The 23,106-nt window shown below is 38.1% G+C and overlaps 1 protein-coding gene across 4 annotated transcripts in view; it reads right to left on the reverse strand.

Moving 5' to 3' along the window:
* The window catches only part of MAST4 (microtubule associated serine/threonine kinase family member 4), a 277,440-nt gene that overhangs the window by 63,837 nt on the left and 190,497 nt on the right, over positions 1 to 23,106 (reverse strand). For all 4 annotated transcript variants that reach the window (XM_014258860.2, XM_014258861.2, XM_088054564.1 and 1 more), the window contains one exon: positions 8,126 to 8,214. In XM_014258860.2, coding sequence (XP_014114335.2) covers positions 8,126 to 8,214 — 89 coding nt within the window. The remainder of the gene's footprint in view (positions 1 to 8,125; positions 8,215 to 23,106) is intronic.

The raw sequence follows: 23,106 nt of genomic DNA on the forward strand, positions 1-23,106 counted from the left end.
TGTACCACAGTACATCAGTGCCCATTAATATCACATAACAATGGGTCGTATGTTCCTCTGTGTCAGTTTATATGGTGATGAACCCAGACTGAGAACTGAGCAATACACAAGACATTATCCACCTGCAGTCACAGGTCTTTCTTACCATTACAAAAAGCATCAGTCAGCAGAACATACAGCTAGAATAATTCTGAATAGTTCTGCAGCTGCTTTCCAAGGTTCCAAGGTTCACTCATGTGAGGAGCTCAGGCTATTTAAAAATCTAGATTAACTATACCTGAAACTAGCAAACAACTTTCCCCAGCTACGGCAACAAAGGTCTGTATGATCCTTAAATCCATCTGCAAGAAACCTCTATATGTTTGAGCCACTATTTAAATAATGAGAGTGCTATCTTTACAGAATTTCTATCTGCATGTAACTTGTCACTTAGATTTTCTTCTCCTGTCCTTAAACTGGTAGAAGATGATTTGAAATTTCTATAAGCATTTACTGCACCCAAAGCAAGACTAAATAGAAAGTTTTGTTTTAGCAAATCTGTTTTTGTAATTCTACATGTGACAGTAGTCAGAGTAATTGATACACTGTATTATTTTCCTTTCCGTTTTCTTTTAAAATCTGACATTTAGAAGTCTGCTTTATATCCCAGGTTTTAGCATTTCCATACTTCACCACAAAAACACCACTATGGGGCCTCATTTATTTACAAGCACAGTCTTTCTTTACCTTAAAATACAGTGCAAGCAGCTTTGCTGAATACTATGCTTCAGTGTTGCTAACTAAAGTGCACCTCTCAAACAGAACTATCTGATGCAAGCAGTGAGCTCTGACACAGTGAGAGCAGAGTATGAACAGCCAGCACTCTACCAGTGTCCACCTAGAAAGATCTACACAACCCTGAAAAAATCCCAGAAATAGGTTTACAACCTTCTTGAACTTTAATTTTGCTTTAGGGAATTGCATCATGTAATCCCATTGTGAGAGACAGATGTCTTGAGGCATTCTGGGGTGCACGTGTGCTGAGGAAAGGGGCAGGTCAGACATTACCCTGATGAGGCAGTGTCCTGCCCTGTCCACCCCCAGCCCCCCAGAGTCTCTATCCCAGCCCAACAGAGATGCCACTCATTGGCACAGCAGAGGCAATGCCCCACACTCCACCTCTGGAGCCCCTAACCCTGCTCCTGAGTAGCCAAATTACCAGAAATCCCACCTGGGGAAAGGGCCCAGGAAGCCCAGGGGTATTTAAGGCTGAACACAAGGTCATCACATTGTCTAGACCCCAACTCCTTGGGGAAGTTCTGTCTGAACATCTCTGGAACCCTGGTGTTGGCTACTCTATGTGGGCTCTTCTGTATCCTTTCTGCCTTTCCCACCTTCTCCTTCTAACTACCTCTTCTTAGAATTTCTTAGTAACCTAAAATCAAACAGACTTAGTTTTTGCTAAGTTCAATAAGCCAAGTCAACACTTTGAGAAGTGTTCTATGCTGACTGAATGTTACACTAAACCTTTTCCCCAGGTTCTTTGATATTCTAAAGTTGCCAGTGAAGTTCTTTTTGTTGTTATGACCTCTTGAGAACATCTTGTTGGTATTTCTCCCATGTGTGGTACTTGAAGTACATGAACAACCATAAGCCATTTAAAAATCTCACAGAGTGAGTTGTTTGGGGTCCTAGACTCCTTTATCCGTGAGATTTATCCAATCTCATAGAAAAAGTCAGCAATTTGTGCCTGCCATACTTGGGTGGACAATTCTTTAAAACCTTCTTATATTCCAGTATATACGGCCATCATGTGCTGCTCCTCTTCCTACTCTATGAAGGGTGGGGGGAAGGCAACTCTGACTGATTTAGGTGACAATACCATCTTCCAGTCTTCTGCTGCAAGGAAAGCAAGTAGTATCTTTCAGTCTTACACAGAAATCTCTCACATTCTATCCCATCAGCCCTTCTCCCCACATGATCCCACCTGATTATGTACAACAATAAACATATGCAATATTACAGATGAAATCTAACCAGGACACTGTACAGGGGCCTGAAATCTTCCCAAATTAAACTGAAAATTACTTCCTTTATATATCTTCTGAGATTTCATTTTCAAAGCTGCACAAGACTGGTCCTTGCAATCATCTTATCCAGAAAATGCAGTCAGATCCTTATCTGAACTCCTTATAATACGTGAGTTCACAGTTTATCATATACATTTCTGTTACAGGTCCTCCAATAAAAAATGTTGCATATTGCAATTTAATTTCATGCTTTTTTATTCCAATCATTCACTCACTTCAACACAGCTCCCCAATGCTATTTCATACTGTGAGTCTTCCAAATTTGTATAAGTTACAGTATTTTTATGCCGATGTCTCTTGTGAGAAGAATAAAATGTTTGGCCACAAAAGCAAAACTTGATGACTCGACGGATAACCTCCACTCCCACTTTCCAATATTCCTCATTTTAGCACAAGCCTCTTTACACCCTTAAGCAATTTCCTACTTACCTTACAATTCTTGTCCTACTCATCTCAGTGGCACCACATGGAATATTCTTAAAATATAGACAAATAAAATTTATATCATTGCTCCTAACAGCTAGATCTTGCCCCTTCTGCAGATACAATTAAAAAGCACCACATGTGACTATTAATCATTAGGGGGTTAGCATCACCCACATGAAGAAGCTCCTGTGACTACTGAGGTGGGGACACCTGAATGCCCTGACTTGCTGAGATTATAATCACTCACTTTGCAGGCTGGGTGGTGCTGACACAGATGACAGCATCAGACCGTCATCTAGAAAAGCCCATTAATGACATGGGCACCAGGTACCATCCAAGATAATGCTGCAACTCTTAATTTCCCACAATTCTCAATGTATTCAGCTCATAGAAAAATCAGAAGTACTTTTCAGCAGGTTTAACACCTTCCAGCCCAGATACTAAAGGCAAAGGATGTCCAGACAACTAGCCTAAGACAGTTGCTAATAATCACAACCCTAAAGATATTACCTAGCATGTTTTCTTTTTTTCCAAGAAACAGAAACACTTTATGTAATGAAATCTGATACTGTGTAATCTCCACATGAATGCAATAAGGCTTGGCAAGAGACTTCAGCTTCAAACTGAACTACATGTCCTGCATAGAGGAAAATGGACTTGCATATAGTGTATTAGCAATTAACACACCTAACAGAGATAAATAGTATCTGCTGCGCACGCTGTCTTTTTCCTATTCCATTTATTATCCTCAGACTCAGACCTTACACCTCTCTGTGTGCTCCCAAGCCTTGGACTACTTACTGCTCTAGTAACTCTTTAGTGTAGCCCATGAGCTTTTATGGTCACTGCTGCTTACAAACAAATCTTCCCCTTCCCTGATAGGTGCCACTCATGCACTACCTGCACTCTGCACAACCTATTTATTTCATCAGTGTCGTGCTGTCTCACTGCCTCTCCCTCTCATCTGACATGAATCTGCTTGCGATGGAAAAGCTAACTGTTAAAAAATTCCATATAAGTATTCAGTGTTTGTCCAAATTAGCTTGCATCTGTAAAGATTAACAACAACTCCCTTGTAGGATAAACCTCCTCTCCAGAGCAAACAATGAAAACTGTGGGGAGAAGAGGTGTGTGTAGGGGGGCTAATGTGCCTGAGATCTCTATATTAGACTTTCTCACATGATGCAATTATTATTACTCTAAACTTGCACCACTGGTCCTCCTCAATGAACATCTATCTAAACTAGAGAACAGCTGATACCTCCAGTTCAGACTGCACCTGGATGAAAAACAGGACTACAAGGAAGAACATGGGTACAAAATGCACCTTGAAGAAGTATGCTTACATACATCTCAAGATGCTTGTCCTCTAAAATAGAGCAATCCTACTCATATCCAATCAGTTTTGGCTAACTCAAATCCAGTTTATCATTAAACAGTAAGCTGCCTGAGCTCTTCAGCAAATCTGAAGTAATGGCACATTGCTTCCAAAGGTGGAGCCAGACCTCCAAATGATTGCACTGCAGATATCAAAGATGAAAATGTTCTTGAGCAAAGCCACAGGCACACTGGCAGGAGTGCTTATGCACGTACTCTAAGAGAGTTCCACCTTGAGATTCCAGAACACAACTTCACTCGCTTTTCTACATTTGACAGAGAGGACTCCCAGCACTTTCCTGTCCTCAAAGATGGGAGGTCCTGTGGGGGAAAAACCCCAAGTAGCTTAAACTAGTGGTCCAAATAAAATCACCTCAAGTATGCCATGAAAACAGAGGTGACTGAGTATGTCTTTGGCTTGCTCTCAACAAGCAATGAATTACTGTCAAAGGGGAAATGTTGTTAGGGAATCCAAGGGTGTCCTCACAAAGAATGAATATATTCACTTAAGATGTCTCTGGGGCAACTAATTCCCCAAGCAATGCCAACAATCTCATTAGGCTACACACAAAATCAAGAATAACACTAAAGACTATTAAGATAATTACTAGAAGAAATTGATCTTGGGTGGATTTTCAAGAGTGTGACAATCTTGATTCCATTCAACTTGAATAGGCAAGAGTAAAGGGCATACTGATTTTGACTGCGATAGAATTTTCTTCTTAGTCACTGCCACATAGTGCTGTGCTTTGGATTCAGCGTGAGAGTAATGTTGGTAGCACACTGATGTTTTAGCTGCTGCTGAGCAGTGCTTACCCTTAGCCAAGGACCTTCCAGCGTCCCACTCCCCATCAGTGAACAAGTGCACAAGACACTGGGAGGGAGCATGGCCAGGACAGCTGACCTGAACAGGCCAAAGGAATGCTCCTGATCACAGAACATCATGTCCAGAATGTAAATCACGAGGAGCTGGCCAGGAGGGGCTGACTGCTGCTGGGGGATGGGCTGGCCATTGGTCAGCAGCTGGTGAGACCTTGTGTATTGTGTGTCACTCCCTCCCTTTGTGTAACTGTACACCACTCTCTCCTTTTCATTACACTTATTATTGTTGTTATTTTTATCTTCAATAATAATATTGTAATTTTTTTGTTTTAATTATTAAATTGTTCTAATCTCAACTCATGAGTTTTAATTTTTTTTCTAATTTTTCTACCTGCTGAAAGAGGATGGTGAGAGTGGGTAAGCAGCTGCATGGAACTTAGCTGTTATTGGAGGTCTTTATCCCTTTGTTGCACTTTGACCATAGCAGGCAACTAAGATGGTACAAACATTAAGACTCTGGTCCACTTAAATAAGAGCATTGAATGGAACTCTTTTCAGTAAGGGCAGCAGCAGGCTCTCCCCAGAGGTGGACGGAGCACCTGAGAGTAGGGAGTTCAGGAGTGGGATCCATCAGAAGAAAAAGCCTAATATGGAGGGTGAAGAAGCTAAAGCTAGGATAGGTGATACTGAAAGAGTCAGCAATGGCTAAAGTTCATAGCTTTCTCATCATTTAGACTGAGTCCCTTAAAATGCAGATGCAAGAATCAGTATTTTCCTTTGACAACCCAGTGACAAAAAATTGCACGATGATCTCACAAAGTTACGTCAGATATTAGCATCCATGCAGCCTAATCCTCAGGCTGCACTCACCTGGGCAGACTGCTTGAATGAAACAGAACTCTAACAACACACAAGAAAAACTTCTCTAGAGAGCACGTGCTCTCCAATGTCCTCCAAACGGTGCATAATCTCACTAGTACATATTGGTCAAAAAAGCATGTTATTACCACACTTCAGCCAAGAACAGTCTGATGAATAAATCTGTTTTCAGTGAATGCAAGAACTGATACTTTGCTGCACATTCAGCTTGCTCCTCAAGGAGCTCAGCAGGTTACTCAAGGAATGGAAACTCTTGTTTGCCTCTCCCTCTTCTATTATTTCCTCTTCCAACAGCAAACACTAGTAAGAAATATATGAAGGTTTTAGAGGATCATTTTCAGTCTCTCTGAGACTTAAAGTTTGAGATACATGCTCCAGGCAGATAAAGTAGCAGGCTGTAAAGTAAAATTTTCCAATTAAAAGAACCTTTCTAAGAGAATCTCAGATTCAAACAAGGACTCTAAAATAATCTATAGCTGGAGAGGAGATATACCAGGTTCTCTAGAGTAAGGGAGGCCTCTTCGACTTGGAGTAATTCCTCTCAGCCAAGGAGGGCCAAGAAAAAACCCAGCAAGCACACAGTCTCTTGTCACATCCCTCCATCACACTTTGCAAGAAAACAGGCCTTCAGTACATGCCACCACAGAGAGCAGGCAGGCAATTTGAGTTTGCAGAAGCTAGGGCAGTTTAACACATGGTAGCTCTGACAAGACAGAAATAACAGGATCACTATAAATGCAGCCTCTCAGGTCTGACATTGACCATGGATTTATAGACATTAAACACTTGAAATGCTGAACACCTACTGCATACGTAGAGGAAAATTTTTAAGATATTAAATTTGCATCTTTTTTTATTTGTGTGGATTAAGATGACATTCACAGGGATTTGATGTACGGACTTGTCTAAGCACACTAGCCAGCTGAGCTAGCAGCCAATGGTTATGTGAATATTTACTATAATTAACCACTCACAGAAGCAAGATAAAACAGAGCTGGCCGTGCACATGTAAATTTTCTTCTCATATATGTGATGAGATTTACTACAAGATTTACTAATGCTGCTCAAGTGTCTAGCACACATGCCTTGGAAGTATTCAAATAAGAGAACCTACTATATCCTGAGTAATTGGAGAAGTCAGATTTTTCCGTAATATGTTTTTGAATAAGCAGTACGTACTGCTGAGTTTATGGAAAATAACAGCTTAGACTTAATCTGTCTTTTTACTTATAGAATTGGTTTTCAACCTTCAGAGTCACCTTGACAATAGCTGTGACATCAGCAATATTATTTCTCTTTTACTGTTTGAGAATTCAATTCAAAAGATGAAGCAACTAGCTGAAAGCCTGAGTCCACTGCCAGAAAGGAACTTTCCGGAATTCATCAAGTACACAACCTATATCAAAATCCGAGGTAACGTGTGCTCTTCAGTCCGTACTTCTGAGCTCATTAGGCATCATTGGTCCAAGTTTTCCATTTCCAAACAGGTGGTTTAGTCATTTACATAGCAGCAGGCACACAAGAGCAAGCATTGCTACTGCTTTTCTCAAGTCAGCACAGCACAACCTAGGACACATTTTATGGTGACCACAATCTCCTCTTCCAAACAGAAATTTCTCTTTGGGAGACACAAAAGAGCATTCCAAACATTCCCACAGTTAATTTTTCAGTTTCAAAATAGTCCGTACCATGTTTTACTTTGTTTCTTTTAAATGTTCTGCTGCCTTGAACTCTTCACGAATTTTCATGTTGCCTGGATTCCTAGTTGTGACAGCTGCTTTTGAGTGAAAATTACCACTATGTTTTCTGTAACAATGTTGCTTCCACAAGAAAATTGGAGATGCCTTAATATACTTCAAAAATTCTTGTGAAGCTCTGCATCTTCTTGTTTAGCATCTCCCTGAGAGCAGTTGTCCAGAGTATTCAGTGTCATTGATTACACAAGGATTTGTGTGGTGCTTTAGTTTTGGCCAGTAGCTACAGCCAATGCACCCTCAAAAACAGAAAGACAATAAACCTTTGTGGAAGTGTGAGGTGATATGCTAAAAATGTTCCTTTTTAAAAATTAAGGCAATTATTATAAATAAAGTATTTATTTATAGACATTCATTCAAGCTTTAAGTGCTTCAGATGTTTTAGAAGGAAAAAAAAAATACCATCAATTTATTACCATGGAAAGTGAAGCACAGCAACTACCAGCAAAGTGCCCAACACTATAAATGCTGGGAAGCAAACAGAATAGAATGTAATACAGACTCTACCATCTTCACTATGTGGTACAAGCTACAGGAAGGGCAATGGTGGTAGGGGGAAAGAAAATCTATCAGAATGCAAAGTGGGGAAATAAAAAATAGCTACACGACATTTTTGGACTGCTCCTGATCATAACACAGGATTTATGGATCTAAATGTAAAGCAGAAATTTGGATAGAGTGACATGCAACTTTTTGCTATTATAAACAGTGAAAAGACCAGTAGAGTATGTTTTCCCTCAGTTATAGAGACACCCTAAGAATTTCATAATAGCAGTAGTAGCATAGTTATAAAATCACCTGTATGAGCTGAGAGTGGTGAATGAGGCCGAGGGAGAGCTGGAGACTGGCTACTGCCCATCAAACTCTTCCTGTTACTTGTTCTACAGCTGTGGGCAAAAAAGAGAGGAAAGAAGGCATTAGTATCAGAAATACAGCATGTACCACATATGGGCATTTTTGAGATTTTGCTGCTGAGTTCCTTGACTTCCCAGTTTCCTATTAAAATCAGAGCTATTATTGTTTTTGTAGGCATGTCCAGGAAGTCTACAATCATAATGGATAATGGCAAAAACAGAAGTTTTCAAAGAAAATACACCATGGATACTTTTCAGGTTTGCACGTTTGCTGTTCTATGCAATGACCAGCATTTCCCTGTAAAGTCATTTACAAAATATTAATCTCTGACTACAGCTTCTGTGCCATATACTTTTTATAAAATATAAAAATAAACATGTGAAACACAATCTCAAGTTTACAATCACCATCCAACGACTAAACCTACTTCTATTGCATAAACTGTAGCTTGAAATCACATGCCAGAGAGAGCAAGATTTATCAATCTGAGAATGATATAATAATTATAAATCTAATTATAGAGATAAATTTCACATCTGTGCCTTTTGTCAATGGAACAGATGATAACTAAGAAGATGAATGCATTTTTTTACTCATACATTTTTCATCTGCAAAGCCACTAATTTCCCATACCATAAGATCATTAAACAAGATAAAAAGTAAATTAACACATCTATTAAACTTGGGAAAGGAGGTATTTTTCTTAAATACATCATACAGTTTTTATGTGTTTGTTGGCAAAAGTAGTTTTCTTTCTCCCTCATTCCACTATAAAGAATATTCTCATAAACATAAATCTCCAACACTCCCAACATTCATGCAGAAGGAAAACATTATCCCGAACTAAGAGACCTTAGTTGTGTATAAAATGAAGTGCATATGCTAATGTTTACAGCACTGCAATCAGAATTTTTCTGCAAAGGTTTAGAAAAACTCCAAACTACTTAAATGGGGAAAATTTATAACAAACACATTTAATTATCAAAGCAGATTCCAAGAGAAGCAGAATCAGATCTTATTTCTAGACATCTCAAAAATTAATTTTGTAACATTATGATGATCTCTCATTATGTAACAGCCAGAAAGCAAGACTAATTTCTCTTTATATGATTAAATTGAATAAAGTGCAAAAGAATGGATGGAATTTAACAGCATAAAGAAAAACAAATGCAGAGTAATACAGAAGACAAGGAAAATAAAAAACTAAAAAAAAAAAGGTAGAGGAAAACCTGAGTATGAAATCAGTACAGATGATATCTGCAATATGCAAAAAAGAAGTCAAACACTAAGATCACTCTCCCCTTGAAAAATGCTTTGTGAAGCAGAAAGAGTGCCACTCCCAAATCTCTAATAGGTTAATGCAAAGTCCATTTGCACATTGCACAAAGTTTTGCCATACTACTTTATTATTACATTCAATGATTTAACCCATAAGTGTATCATTACTGTAGACTGTTTTAAGAAAAGAATGTACAAAACTATAGCAAGTTTCACATTTAGAGTACTGGAAAAGTCAAAACTTATTTAAAACATACACTGTCATTTTTAAGCCAAACAAAAAGGAAGAACATTTAAATGTGAAATTATATGTATATGTTTTTAGTAACCTGTCTAGATTAATTTCTACTTTTTCAATCATGAAACCTGAGCAAATATTCCATATTCCATTAGATAACAAAGTTTTAACTGTCTTCCCCCTTCTCTAAATTTTGTCCAGCTAAAGAGCCATTGGATTACTCTCATATAAAAGAATGATCCAAAATTTTTCCTCTGGCTTCTTGCAATGTCACTGTATTTTTGCTAATTTTCCCTTTATATTTTTTTTTTAATTTTAATTCCCTCTTCTCCCTTTATCTGCTACTCTTGTTTTAAAAGCTTGAATGACTTTCTTTGGAATTCTCCAATCTTAAATTGAACCCAGGAAGAACTTCTGCTACTCATTAGACATTTATTAGAAGACACAGAGATTGCATCTGTCCATGATGATGTGATGGTATCACTATCAACATCTGTGGTGCAGGCTGGGGCTCAGTGCACCCATTATGTGACCTGAAAGCAGTTTTGTGTGGCTAAAGACTGAGATTTAAAGTACCACTGCAACTTCTGGCAAAAGAAAATAATACATTTGAAGCACAAGAATTTTAGATACCCTTCACAGATTTTACTGTAAGGATGATTTCTTGTGCTTACTTATCACTTGCCCTTAGTTGTAGAAACTGAGGCTTTTATCACTTTTGACATAATTTCCTATGTAAAGAAACAAAAGCCTTGTATCTACTTATACATTAATATCCAAACTCTACATTTCTCAGCTGAATGTACAATGTCTTTCACAAATCATTATCAAAGACATCTAATTAAACTTATATTTGGTTGTTTTTTGGTTTTTTTTTTTGAGGATGTGTATTTTTACTAATCGTACTCTAGGGAGTATGATGGCATTACCCTCAATATCAAGATCTTACATAATGAGAAATCTTTCCTCCCTGCTGCCATTTCAAAAACATCTTTGCTACTTGCTCAGAAGTAGCTGCAGAGAGAATTTATCTTCTATCACCCTCAAATGGAATGTGTTATTGAGAAATAAAAAAAATAAAATATATGAAGCCTCCTCTGTTTGCCTTACCAGTAAAGTAAGATGCAACTCAACTGCATGGAAGGACAAATCCATTCTAGAGCTCTCACTGTAAGCTTTGTTTTTCAGCAGTGCTTCACAAAGATTTTGAAACAATGTAATCCATCCTGTATAATCTGTGAAACACAATTCCTTCTCCAAAATACGGCTATTATAAAAGAGGCATTTTGTGGATGTAAAAAAAAATAAACTTCAGGGAACCTTGAAAGATGATCTAAGCTGCCAGAACTCCACAAATGGGAAGCAGGGTGGCACAAAGGAAGTATCAAAGCATTACTTACTGAACTGTATTTAGCCTTGAAACAGCCATCTTCCTTATACAAAAGAATCTCAGAAGTTAAAACCACTCTGCAGACAAAACCAGTTTTTGCTAGATCTCTGAACACATCAAGTAGTAACTTTCCCCTTCTTTTGTTTTCTTGAAACTATTCTTCTCCCATTCAAATATGACAAGATAAACCAACAGGTAAGTGGCAACCCTGAAATAAAGCCTCTTTGTCTGCAGTAAAGTTATAGCCATGCAGGAACACTCTACAGGGATTTTAACTTAGGGAAACATAAACCTTGGTAAACCACAGTGCACTAACCCTCAAAATGCAATTCTCTAAGCCTCGAATTTCATGTGATCAGGTTGCATGCCAAGAAGAGACTAGCAAGCCAGGCAGCAGTAAAATGCAGTTGGACCACTTTAAAAAAGAAAAAAAAGAAAACCTTTTTACAAGATGCAAAAGAGCAGGGAAAAAAAATCAGTCACATTTAACAATAACTAAACTTTGCAGCGTGCAGAAAACTTGAACAGAACAGAAAATTTACATTTGTTGCCCTTTGCCTTTGCCCCACAAATATCCTTCCTGGACTTGATTCCTCCTGGGTGACTACCTATCTGGAAGTCATTGACCTTACACTGTAACAGCAGTGAACTGGACAAATTGCACTCTTCCTTATCTTCAAATCCAATTCATAATTTCCTATTTGTTTCCCAAATCTGGCCCCCCCGACAGGTTCAGTCATACCTCCTGCTCTCTGTCGCTGACGCTCCTGCCCACTCACTCTTCTCCCTATCCTGACTTCTCACCATGTCTCACTGTGGGGGAATTCCTCCTTCACTTTAGCTCCAGTATCATTCCCAAAGCACTAACTCCAAGCCACTTCTCCAGCTGCTACAGACAATCAACATTTCTGATGAGAAGCACTCATGATAAAACAAACTAGAAGACACTACACAGAAAGTGCTTTTGCTGAACTTCCGTTGTAACAAAGCCAGGGTGAACAGCAGCTGCTGAAAGATGCAATCCTGTTGCATAAAGCTTGATTACTTTGCTCCTTAAATAGTCACAATTCTTCCCATATCAGGCAAAAGCTATTTGGGTAGAAATGAGGGGAACTGTGAGACTGAAATCAGCAAAGTGCAAGACTCGAGTACAAGTATGCCTGTTAAAATAGTGCTACATTCCACAATCTCCTGGAAACATTAAACAGAATAAAAAGCTGAAGCAGAACAATACTTCATCCAGAGCTAAAATGCAGGTTTCCTGGTACAGTAATCAAGAAATGGTAAAAGTTGCAAAAGATACACACTGAAATGGAAATTTCTTCCTCTGAATGAAGGCTAACAGATGAACAAATTACAGGCAGTGAAGGTTAATCACTTTTATTCATTCAAATAAAGTAGGGAAAGTTGGCTATTTTGTCAGAGATTACCACTTGCCAGGCTTTTCATGGGAAATAAAGCATCAGCCCTTATAATTTGTAATTATTTCATTTCACCATCCTCAATTATTAATATTTACACTTGTAATGAAGATGGATTTGGAATGTAAGCTATTATGACAGTTCATCACCTCTCACTGGCTATGCTGAGCACAGCACTCCACACCATCTTAATTCTGCTGTTAGTGTACCATATAGCAGTCTATCTGGAGGAAAAGATTAAAAGGGGATTTCTCCCATTCTAAGATGAGGCTGCAAATAAATGGTTTCAGTTGCCAATACAAGCACAAAGAAATGAAGTTACTGCCATACCCAGAATGCGAAACTTAGCCATGTACATGAGACACTCATAATGCAAGACCAGCCCGCCTACAAAGGCTCTAAGGATATAAAAGGTGGTTATAATTTCTCTGGTGTTAAAATTGCATAGCTGAAAACTACCCCAGCAGGAGCATGCTGTCCCTAACAAGACTTGAGATGTTGTGACTTTGGTTATACAGGAAAGTTAAATTTAAGTTCTACTTCAGTTATATTTAACTTGTTATGAAGGTAGCTAAGGTATGACTTCATAGTTATTATCTTCAGCAACACCAACACCAAAGAGTCATTGCAGAGTGCACACAGCACTAAAAGCATTGCAGAATACTTGAAGTGAGGCATTTAGTTTGGCTCGTCTTGCTATTTTGTCTGCTTTCTTTTGGTTTACTTTGTTTTTAAAGAAGAAGCCTTCTGCATTAAAAAGCAGTTAGTTCAGCGAGTACTTCCATATCCTCCAGAAGCCAGACAAGTTCTGTGGGATATTAACTGGAACAAATGCAAAAACCAGCTGCTCTGAAGAGATGATGCACACCGATACTGCTTCCTTGTCAGAGGTATAGCCTCTAAGCTTGTATTTGATGAAGCATCTCCAGGCCTAGAAAGTTAAAGTAACACAGGGCCCACATTTAGCGCCAGTTCACACCTAGGTTGCTTTATGTAAGGAAACAAATTGTCCAAGAACTTTCCTCATGGAATACTGAAGAACTACAGTTACACTAGGATAATCAACAGACTCCATCCAGATGCAGTGATTGCTACCCTGTTCTAACTTACAGCTACGAAAGACTAAAGAGTAAGGAAGCAAAGGTCTACAATTTTGAGAGATATTTCCTGTCTCTCTGAGTTACATTTTCAAGGTAATACAATAACTGAGAGAAGTGTGTAAACCATCCGCATGCAAGTAAAATATAGCATCAGTAACGCGTAGAATTTTCATTTTATTGTTTTAGAAGCTGTCAGTAGTTCACAATCTTATCAATTTATTATCATCTAGCAGTATTTTCTGATGTATTTTAACTAGATTATATGCCTGCATATACACTCTCCAAATCTCATGGGAGATTATATAGACGTGTATATAAGCATATACATATACACATTTGTATTTCCACATAAAATATATGCATATATTTATATAAATATATCTATCTAACATCCTACATTCACAACATTGCACATATAGTCAAATGTTCTACTTACTATAAATCCACCTCTCTGTGAGAAATTATTCTACATCAGTCTGTAACGAGCAGGGAAAAATAAGGCTATTGGGATTTAAATTTTAAGTATTATAATGTAAGAAGGGATTCAGATTTTCCTCTTTGTATGTAAGGTTTAGTCAACTTAAGTAAGGCAAGCTTTAGTCTGAAGAAGTGAGAATGCTGTCAAAACATAATGAACATGGCACACTGAGATGAGGTATGCAGCTGCTTGCAGCCCTAATTTAGTGCTCCATCTCGAACCTTTGCAACACCACATTGAGTGCTTTGGCTTTGGCTACTGGACAGGTAAACATGGGCCATAAGCAACAGGTCAGCTCTAAGTACTGAAAAATGTGCATTCAGCACCTTTCTTCCACCATTAATACCCATTACCAGCATGCCACCATGCCATCAGAACTTCACCCTTCCTTTATCTAATAGAAGAAGAAACTTCAGTCTTTCTCTTCATATTTCTAAAAAAAAAAAAAATCTACAGAGAAAATAAAACATAAAATGCATTCAGCTAGATGTATGATCACTCCTTCCATGGACTGCCTGAAGGAGTCAAACGCACACAAGACAGCATCACTACAAAAACAGACATAAGGAAAGATCACAGAATTGCAAAAATAATCTGACAATCTCTAATTGCTAGACCTGAGGAAGACTGACACAAAGACCTGTTACACTGTAGAGGTCTTCTAAATCTCCTATAACCCAGAATATTACAGTACAAATAAGGAAATTGTTATGTCTTCTCAACTGAACTTGCTAGTTGGATGTGTTCAGTGTATTCAGCTTCACTGACTGCTCTCACTTTTACTCTAGTCAATTTTGATCCATAATTTTTCTTCTTCTTGCAATGGAGAATAACCACTAGTTACAAGAAATCAGAATTTCTTCTACAGAATTAAAATGGCGTATCTATCCTGAACCTTCCTAAACCAACTGATTCACATTTAACTCACATAATTAAATATTTATCTCTATAGTAACAAAAAGGAGTGTAAGCTAACTACTAACTCCATAGTTGTACAAAATTCATAAAATAGCTGCTCCAAAGCTAAAATCTGTACTACAACCAAAGTGAGTATGCAGGATCACAAACGACTGGGCGACTGAGCAATTCTGCTTTATTATACAAAAAATGACATTTTTGTACCTTCACATCATACAGCCCATTGAGACCATGATAATGGGATCATTTAAATCCCACTGCTTCTTGAATTTATAGTTTATTTTGTATTCTGAGAAGGGAAATAAGCCAAGTTATTAGGTAAGCAGCATGTCTCCTATCATACTGAGAAATTTAACTAAATTCCTTGATACATAAATGTTATTTATTCAAAATAGAAGGGTAATTAGGAAGCTCACACCAAATGTAGAGGAAAAGCATGCAGGGCTGGCTTAAATTACTGCTAAGTATGATTATCTTCATGCTACATAATTCAGAACACAAAAAAAAAAAAAAAGAAACAAACAAGAAAAACCACAAAAAACAAACAAACAAACAAGACTAACTGAAAACAGCCAAAATCAGTAGCCACTGTGAGGGCTATAACAAGTCCTATCTTAAAAAAAAAAGTCATTCATCACACCTATTAAGATCACAGAATGACTAGTTTGGAGGTGTTAACCAAATGAAGTAGTGTCTTGACTTGCATAGTAGATAATCCTGCAGAAACTGTTTGCATGAGACAGGAAATACCCTATTCACCAGAGGGCATGCCTATCCAGGCTGCAGACAGGATTCAAAAATGATGCCTCCTTGTGCTTTTGGGCCATTCACTGCAGTTTACATTAACCCTTATCACTCCATATTCTGACCTCCTGGTTCATCTCTTGTGCTGAAAGAATGCAGCCAGACATTTCCGAGAGGCCAGGCTGGGGGCAGGATGCTTCTCACTCTGACCTAGATCTAGTTGTTAGCAATTTTGGAGAAACCGGGGGAGCCAGATGGAGGTGACTCAGGATCTTGGATGCCACTTCCTCTGGAGCTGCCACTTCACCTCAGGCTGGCATGCTGTCTGCTAAGCTGTAATACAGACACTGTTACAGGCGATGCTTGCCACTGGCTCTGTCCCTGGTTCAGGAGCTAGGCTGGAGCCCTGTTGCTGCTGCTCACAACACAAGCAGTCAGACACAGACAAGTGAGTCAGCTGAGGGACCACCTCCTAATCCTTCCATCCCCCCAATGGGGAACAATAACCTTTTCCACATTTACATTGAACAAAGCAGTCAATTTACTGGCAACTTTTACCCACTCAGTCCCTTCAAAAAATAACACCAAATAAAACCAATAAACAAATGGGTCCTATTCCAGCCGTATTTCCTTTGAACAACATCCATCCAGACTTGAGGATTAACCACAGCCAATTCCCTGGGACATTTCAGTACTGACAGGGAGCCAAGCACATATTCTGAGTTTTCTGTAACTTCAGTTGAAACTGAGGCCGGCAAGTTCAGAATTTAGATAAAACACGGGAGTGTATCCAAATTACAGACCGAAGACCTGTTTTTCCAGTTACCTGCCACAATGAAACCCTGGTCACCTTCTCTCCAGCTTTCTCATTCTGTTTTCCTCTTAGACCTACCTCTTCTTGGGCTTCTTTGCTTCTTACTTGCTTAAAGCACCACTATTCCTAACCTACCATGAATCTAGGTTATCAGCACGTCAGGATGATAAGCCATACAGGCCCTCTTCGTAGCAGTGAACACATTCCCCATATAGCACGAGAGGAACTTTAAGGAATGCCTCTCTTGGCTAAAAGTGTCTGCATGGCATCAACACTCAAGAAGTCCCAGTGGGCTAAAGTCTGTCACGTTTTGAAATTAGGTAGTTACAAGCAGCCAGCCTAAAAACATCTACTTCCTTGGTAGATGTCTAAGAGACACCACAAAATGACTAATCCATTTCCAGTTGGGGGAATAAAACAAGAGACTATTGAGTTTGCCCTGCTTCTTGCTATGGAAGTTGTGCTTCAGCTTCCTTCCAACCTCCTCTATTTGGTGGTACCTGTTAAAAAAATTTATGTTGCCTAGGCTACTTTCGCATAAAAAGAACCAGAAGCGTATTGAAACAGAAGTCTACACAGCGCCCTTTAACATATGAAACACTTCTTTGCACTGTACTCCAGAGACTCACCCCTGAAGAAAAGCCAGTAAGAGAAAGTCCTAGAAATATTTTTTCCTACATTATTTTACAGTATTTTTAGAACACTTTTAATTTTTTTTTCCCCTTTGTTTTCTACACCTCTCCCCCACCTTTTTTTCTCCTAATAATCTTCAAGTAGTAGAACTAAAGTAGTCACATCCTAAAATTCAAGGGTAGGAGATTGGGAGCTGCTTGAAGGAGACAGATTTTACATCATTTTATGTTCTAATTCAGTAGTTCTCTTCTGGTTTAACCCCCTAATTATAATTACACTTGCTTCCTTCCTCTTGTAATTAAGAAAAACCAATTCATTTTTACTCAAAAGAGCAGTAAGTCCAGAGAGCACAGGATTGCTTCTTTCCTTCTTTGATAAATGTGGTAGGCTCCCATCCTCTCAAAACTATGGGGCTGCACACGATGGATTAAATGTGTTGCCTTCAAACCTTTAGCAAATACTACCAAAGACTTTAGAAATGAACAGATTAGATGTCAGTGCAATGCACCTGACAGAAGGAAAACTATACAGCAGATCAAATACAGTAGCCGAAGAGTCTGAATTCTTTTGTTACCACACCCAGCAGTACAAGAGTCTGAATTTTTATTCCTGCTTGCACAGGATTCCCACTTGGCCAAGGGGAAAAACAGAGGAGGGAAAAGCATTTAAGGAGGATAGTCCCCAGAAGAAGACACATGCTCCTACTAAGAACAAAAAGTTACTTCTTAACCTCTTGAGAATCAGAAGTGGGGACACACATCTACAGACTGGAAAGCACTACAGTGATTAAACACAGCTGTCTACTGAGCATTTGACATGTGAGGGAAACGAGCTTCACCCTTTCAGCAGCACTGTGGCACTAATTGCTATGGTTTATCTTCTTTCTTCATGCAAATATAAGAGTTGCCAAAAATTTGCAATAAATGCCTAATTTTAAACAATGTGATGTAAATTTGCATCTTTTCTTTAAGGGAATCAATGCAAGTAACAGGAAAAGTGGTCTTATTCCTTTTCCCTTCTCAGGTTTTAAAAAACACAAGAGACAGTATTATGTAACTAAAGTGTCACACCTTCTATACAAGAAATATAAACACTTTGCAATTAATATTCTGTCTTGCCTTTTGTTGCCTATAAGTGGTCAGTAATGCTTAAGCAGTTAATGCATTGGACTTAATGAAAATGAAAAAAAAAACTTTTAAAACATTAAAACCATTATTTAAGGCAAAAATATGGGTGTTTGAAAACTATGTCCTTTACTGGTTAGGAGACTGAATATGAACAATTAAGTGGAAGGCATTCAACCTCAAAACTATGTCTGTTCCCACAAGACCTCTGGCAGCACCATCAGTGTCCCACATTTGAGCATGCACACATTGACTGCAGCTCAGAAATTCACTCTGCAAACAAAAGACCCTCCTATCTTTAGTGAGACCCACATTCTCCTTCCCTCCCACTGACAGCTGACCAAAAGTTTTTTAATTAAATCATAATTAAGCATCTAGAAGCATTATTTTCCCAGGGGAAGGTGAAAAAAAAATCCATTCACTGTGCCCATTCAAGCTGTTGGTCTCTGTCGAGCCAGTGGCAGAGAGCATCAATTAATGCCAGATATGGCAGCTTTCATCAAGGGGGTGTTTGTTCTGCAGGAACCAGACGTCTGCAAATTTATGCTAAAAGGTAAGTGACCGAACACACCACCATCAGCCGTAATGATAAGACACCACTACACATTTATCTGCAGCCAGCAAGGTGGCTTTCCCCACCAGTCATATGGAGCAGTAAAAAAGTCTGTTTGTGTTGGAGTTTACAAACATAGTTATACCCCTTTAGCAGCAAAGCAATAAATAACAGTTATAAAAAATGTGTATATCTGATCTAGCTTTTTTCCAGATTAAAACTGAATTTATGTAACAGACATAACTACTGATCATTACTTTTTATTTAACAAAGACTCATGAGAAATTTAACAGAAAAAAAATTAAGTTTTTTATGCTGCTCACAGTTGACACCATTTACAAATGTACATAAATCATTTCTTCTCCTCCCAAATTTGTATTAGATATACAGTGTCCACACTTAAAACAGAGAGCTGTTTATCTAAACTGGTATAGTCAAATAAGCATATCTCCCTTCTAAAGACCAAGTTACATCATAGATAAAAGTCAGAACGGTTCAGAATTTCCTCATATGGAAATAAAAATGAGAAATGAGAATACAAACTGCCTATTTCAACTGCAATTGTGTACTAAAAAAGCCGAGTCAGCAAGATTAACTTGAAACTAGCTACAGCTCAAATTATCATCCCTGTATAAAACCAAGCACCCAGACTAAAACTGGGAGCAAACTTCAGCTCCACATGGCAATATAGCTACCGAGGAAAGCAACCTATTGCACACATAGATCATCACACTGTGTAGTCACAGTGAGGTAACTGGAAATGTCTGAATAATCTCCAGTGAAGCAATTTAAACATTCCAAGCACAGTCATGAGTGGGGATGACAACTCAAGGCCTCTGACATCTACCTTTTTTTTTTTTTTTTTAACGTTAATGCTTAATCATCAAGCACCACACAAGCCAGGAAAGATCAGATGATTGATGTGTTTCAGTGTGCTGCCACAGACCTGCACAATATGTATGTGCACATTGATAGTATTAAAAATAGTGTGGTGTGGTACTGAAAATAAATTTCAGTGGCATATGCTTCATGTTTCAAGTGACTGGATTATTCAGTGAGGTCAGAAACAAATTATCTAGGCCACTGCAAATAAAGTACTGATAAAGCATTCGTGTCATGTCATCAAACATCCTTTCCTTCTGACATGCTGTGCCACTTGAATAATCCAAGTCTCTGAATCACAAACCCTGTTCAATTTTAGAACCCCTTAAGCCTAAGATAGGTTTTCTGCAGATCAAAACACCATAGTGCTGGGTTGTGACCTCTCATACAGGCTCTGAGAAAAAATGATGCATTACCCATGGAAACGGAAATCCTTCTCTGCAATTATATACTTTGAGCTCCCTCCCACAGCTGGTGACCCAGCACAACTAGAACACAGTATGACTTTAAATTTATCCACCCAGTTATGCCTAATGAAAATCCAGTGAGTCAAACTGGAAAATAAGTAGCACCAGTAGTACTAGCAAAAAAGTACACATTCAACACTAGACGTTTCCAAGTAGAGTGAAGCGTATCAACATGAATTAATCTGGCCCACAAAATCCATTTCTAGTATGTCTTAAACAAGATTTCTTACTGTCAGTAAATTTTCAGAGAAAAAAATGGCATTTCCAGAACCAAGTAAGTTTGATTTCTCATTTACATCTCTCCTGACCACTTCAATGACCATTGAAGTAACACCTTATTCTCTCATGAAAATCCAAGAACACATAAGCAAGACTAAAAAAAAGGCAGAACTTGTATACATTATATAGACTAGACTTAAATCTATACATCAATACAGAATACAGAGATAAGGCTAAGACAATCTTAAACATGCTACAGAGTATATAAGCAATTAACAAAAAAACTTTTGCATGTACTTCACCCCGTTAAAACACCCCTACTGGTAAAGGACTATTTTAACACTAAAGCAATGCACTAATTGCTCACAAATAGAAGCAGGTCACAGAAGATACATGAAAGCAAATGCCAGTGACTCAGTGTAGAAGGAAGAAGAAAAGGAAGAAAATGAAGCAAGGATATGATTTATAATGTGTAAATAGGCATGAGTTAATAGGAACAATTTCACAATGAAGATTTGTTTAATTCACCCTGATGTGTCAAGGATGAAGTATCACATAAAATGACTTGTAAAGCAACATCCACTCTAGAGACAAAAAAGCAAGCAGCAGTAATTATAGTAAACATTCTAATTTTGAACACATCAGTTAACTTACTGTCTGCAGCCACAACAGCCCACGTGACGCAGCCACTGCAATAGCTTAGTGCCAGATCTAGCAGTGCTACTGGCAGTAACAAGAATCACCTGAGAGGCTGCAAGAACTGCTGCTTGTTGAACCACGCAATGCAAAACAGTTAACATCTGTTTTTACACTTAACCACTTAAACAGTATCTGCTCCAGTAAAAGCAGAATTGCTGACAAACTTGAAGGAGACGAAAGCAAAGTGATTGCTGTTAAGTCTTATATAATGTAGTGCATGCAGTCTTCAAGTTCCATCCATACAGTGACTCAAATAGTCCAGGTTTTCAGTGTTTGAGGGAAGGCGTTTATTATTGTTGGGTTTGGTTTTTTGCTTTGTGGTTTGACAGTTTTCCTTTGAAGTTCATGTTTCAAGTCCTATTTTGGCAACAGAGAGATTTAAGATGAACAGTTAAGTATCTAAAAACAGACAAAATTAACTTCTGCTAAACTTTACAACGCAGTAATGAATTCCAAATAAAAAGGAACACTGGCTTGGATGCATATGAAGTTGAACAGTACAATCCAGTGTAAAGTCTGTCTTCTTTATACATCAATCTTTTCAAGAATATTGGAAATTTTATCACATTGTGAAAAATATCTCAAGATTTCATAATCCTGCAAGAACAGATCTGTATTGGCTTTTAAATTTCTGCTAAAACTCCACATTGCAGCAGTAATGTCTGGGGCAGCAGAAACATGGCAGTGGAAGAAGTAAACTGGAAAGGGAATTTGTCTCGAAGTTGTCAATGAGGAGAGCTGAAGTCCTCCCACAAAAGGTGATTTTACATTAAGTCTTGCTGTTCATAAGTAGTTCATTATATAAAAGCTGTTAACTTGAACAAGAACCATGAAATTTACATGAAAACCTTGGGAAAAAATCATATTATGCTTCAACGGGTACATCAAAAAAGTAAAAATGGGATCCGTAACGAGAAAATTTCCTCTTTTCCTCAACTATAACTTGAAGTACTACTACATCACATCACATTTCACAAATTCTCTAAGACATATTGCTCTGCTAACAAGTAACTCTCACATGGACAAGTTAAAATCGGGAGTTTCCACACATCTTGTACTGCAGTAGGGTTACTGTCATCATTACTATTCTGGGTATTCACATCCGTGATTCCCCCACAGAAAGCAGTCTTGCAGATCACCTGTCATCTTAAGCAGCATGGCTAAAGAGAAAAGAAAGCTGAACCTACAGTTTAAGGTAAATTTACTAGTTTTCATAGAGGAATACCCTGTTCCACTGAAAACAACTTTCACACACTGCCCATCTGAAATAATAGAGACAGGTTTAATTAGAACTACAACACCTGGCATTCTGTGATCTCCTAACCCTCTCAGTAAGTAAGGAAGAATGTGCTGAGAGACTGAACATTAATTCTTCATTTCCTGTTTTTTGTAAAATAGAACCCCTGAACCTCTAATTTGGTTCAGTGGTTTAATGAAACATTAGATTTTCTATTAGCATAAGTTCTAGCTCAGCTTTTCAAATAATCATTACAAATGACCTCAGACTACATTCAGTTTGAAAACCAAATGCAGGCATACCTCTGAAAGACAAATTAATGTTAGCAAAAGTTTTTTTCTTAAATGTATTCAGTATAAAAGAATTGAGACATTTATTCATGTTATCCTTTCTTCAAATCATAACCATAAAAATTACCACTTTAAAGGTATAAATTTAATGATAAAGCATAAACATGAGTCAATTTTAACATAATCATATGCTTTTTAATCATCTCCCTTATATAAATCCATAACTGAACATAAAATCAAAATGATTTTTCAATCCTTCAAAACCTCGAGAAAGTCTGTGCAGGTAGGTAATGGTGGCATACAGGTTCAGGAGGGCTGTACAACTAGTTGGATGTACATATGGGTGTGTACCCAATTAAAAAGTGACTGATTGTTTTCTCAGCCTAGCTTACAGAATTCTGATTTGTTTTAATGGGGATATATAATCTCTTGCCTCACT

The sequence above is a fragment of the Pseudopodoces humilis genome, chromosome 4, assembly GCF_049639895.1.
Source record: "Pseudopodoces humilis isolate 2021_Gansu_Grassland_sample_001 chromosome 4, ASM4963989v1, whole genome shotgun sequence".
NCBI classification, from domain to species: domain Eukaryota; kingdom Metazoa; phylum Chordata; class Aves; order Passeriformes; family Paridae; genus Pseudopodoces; species Pseudopodoces humilis.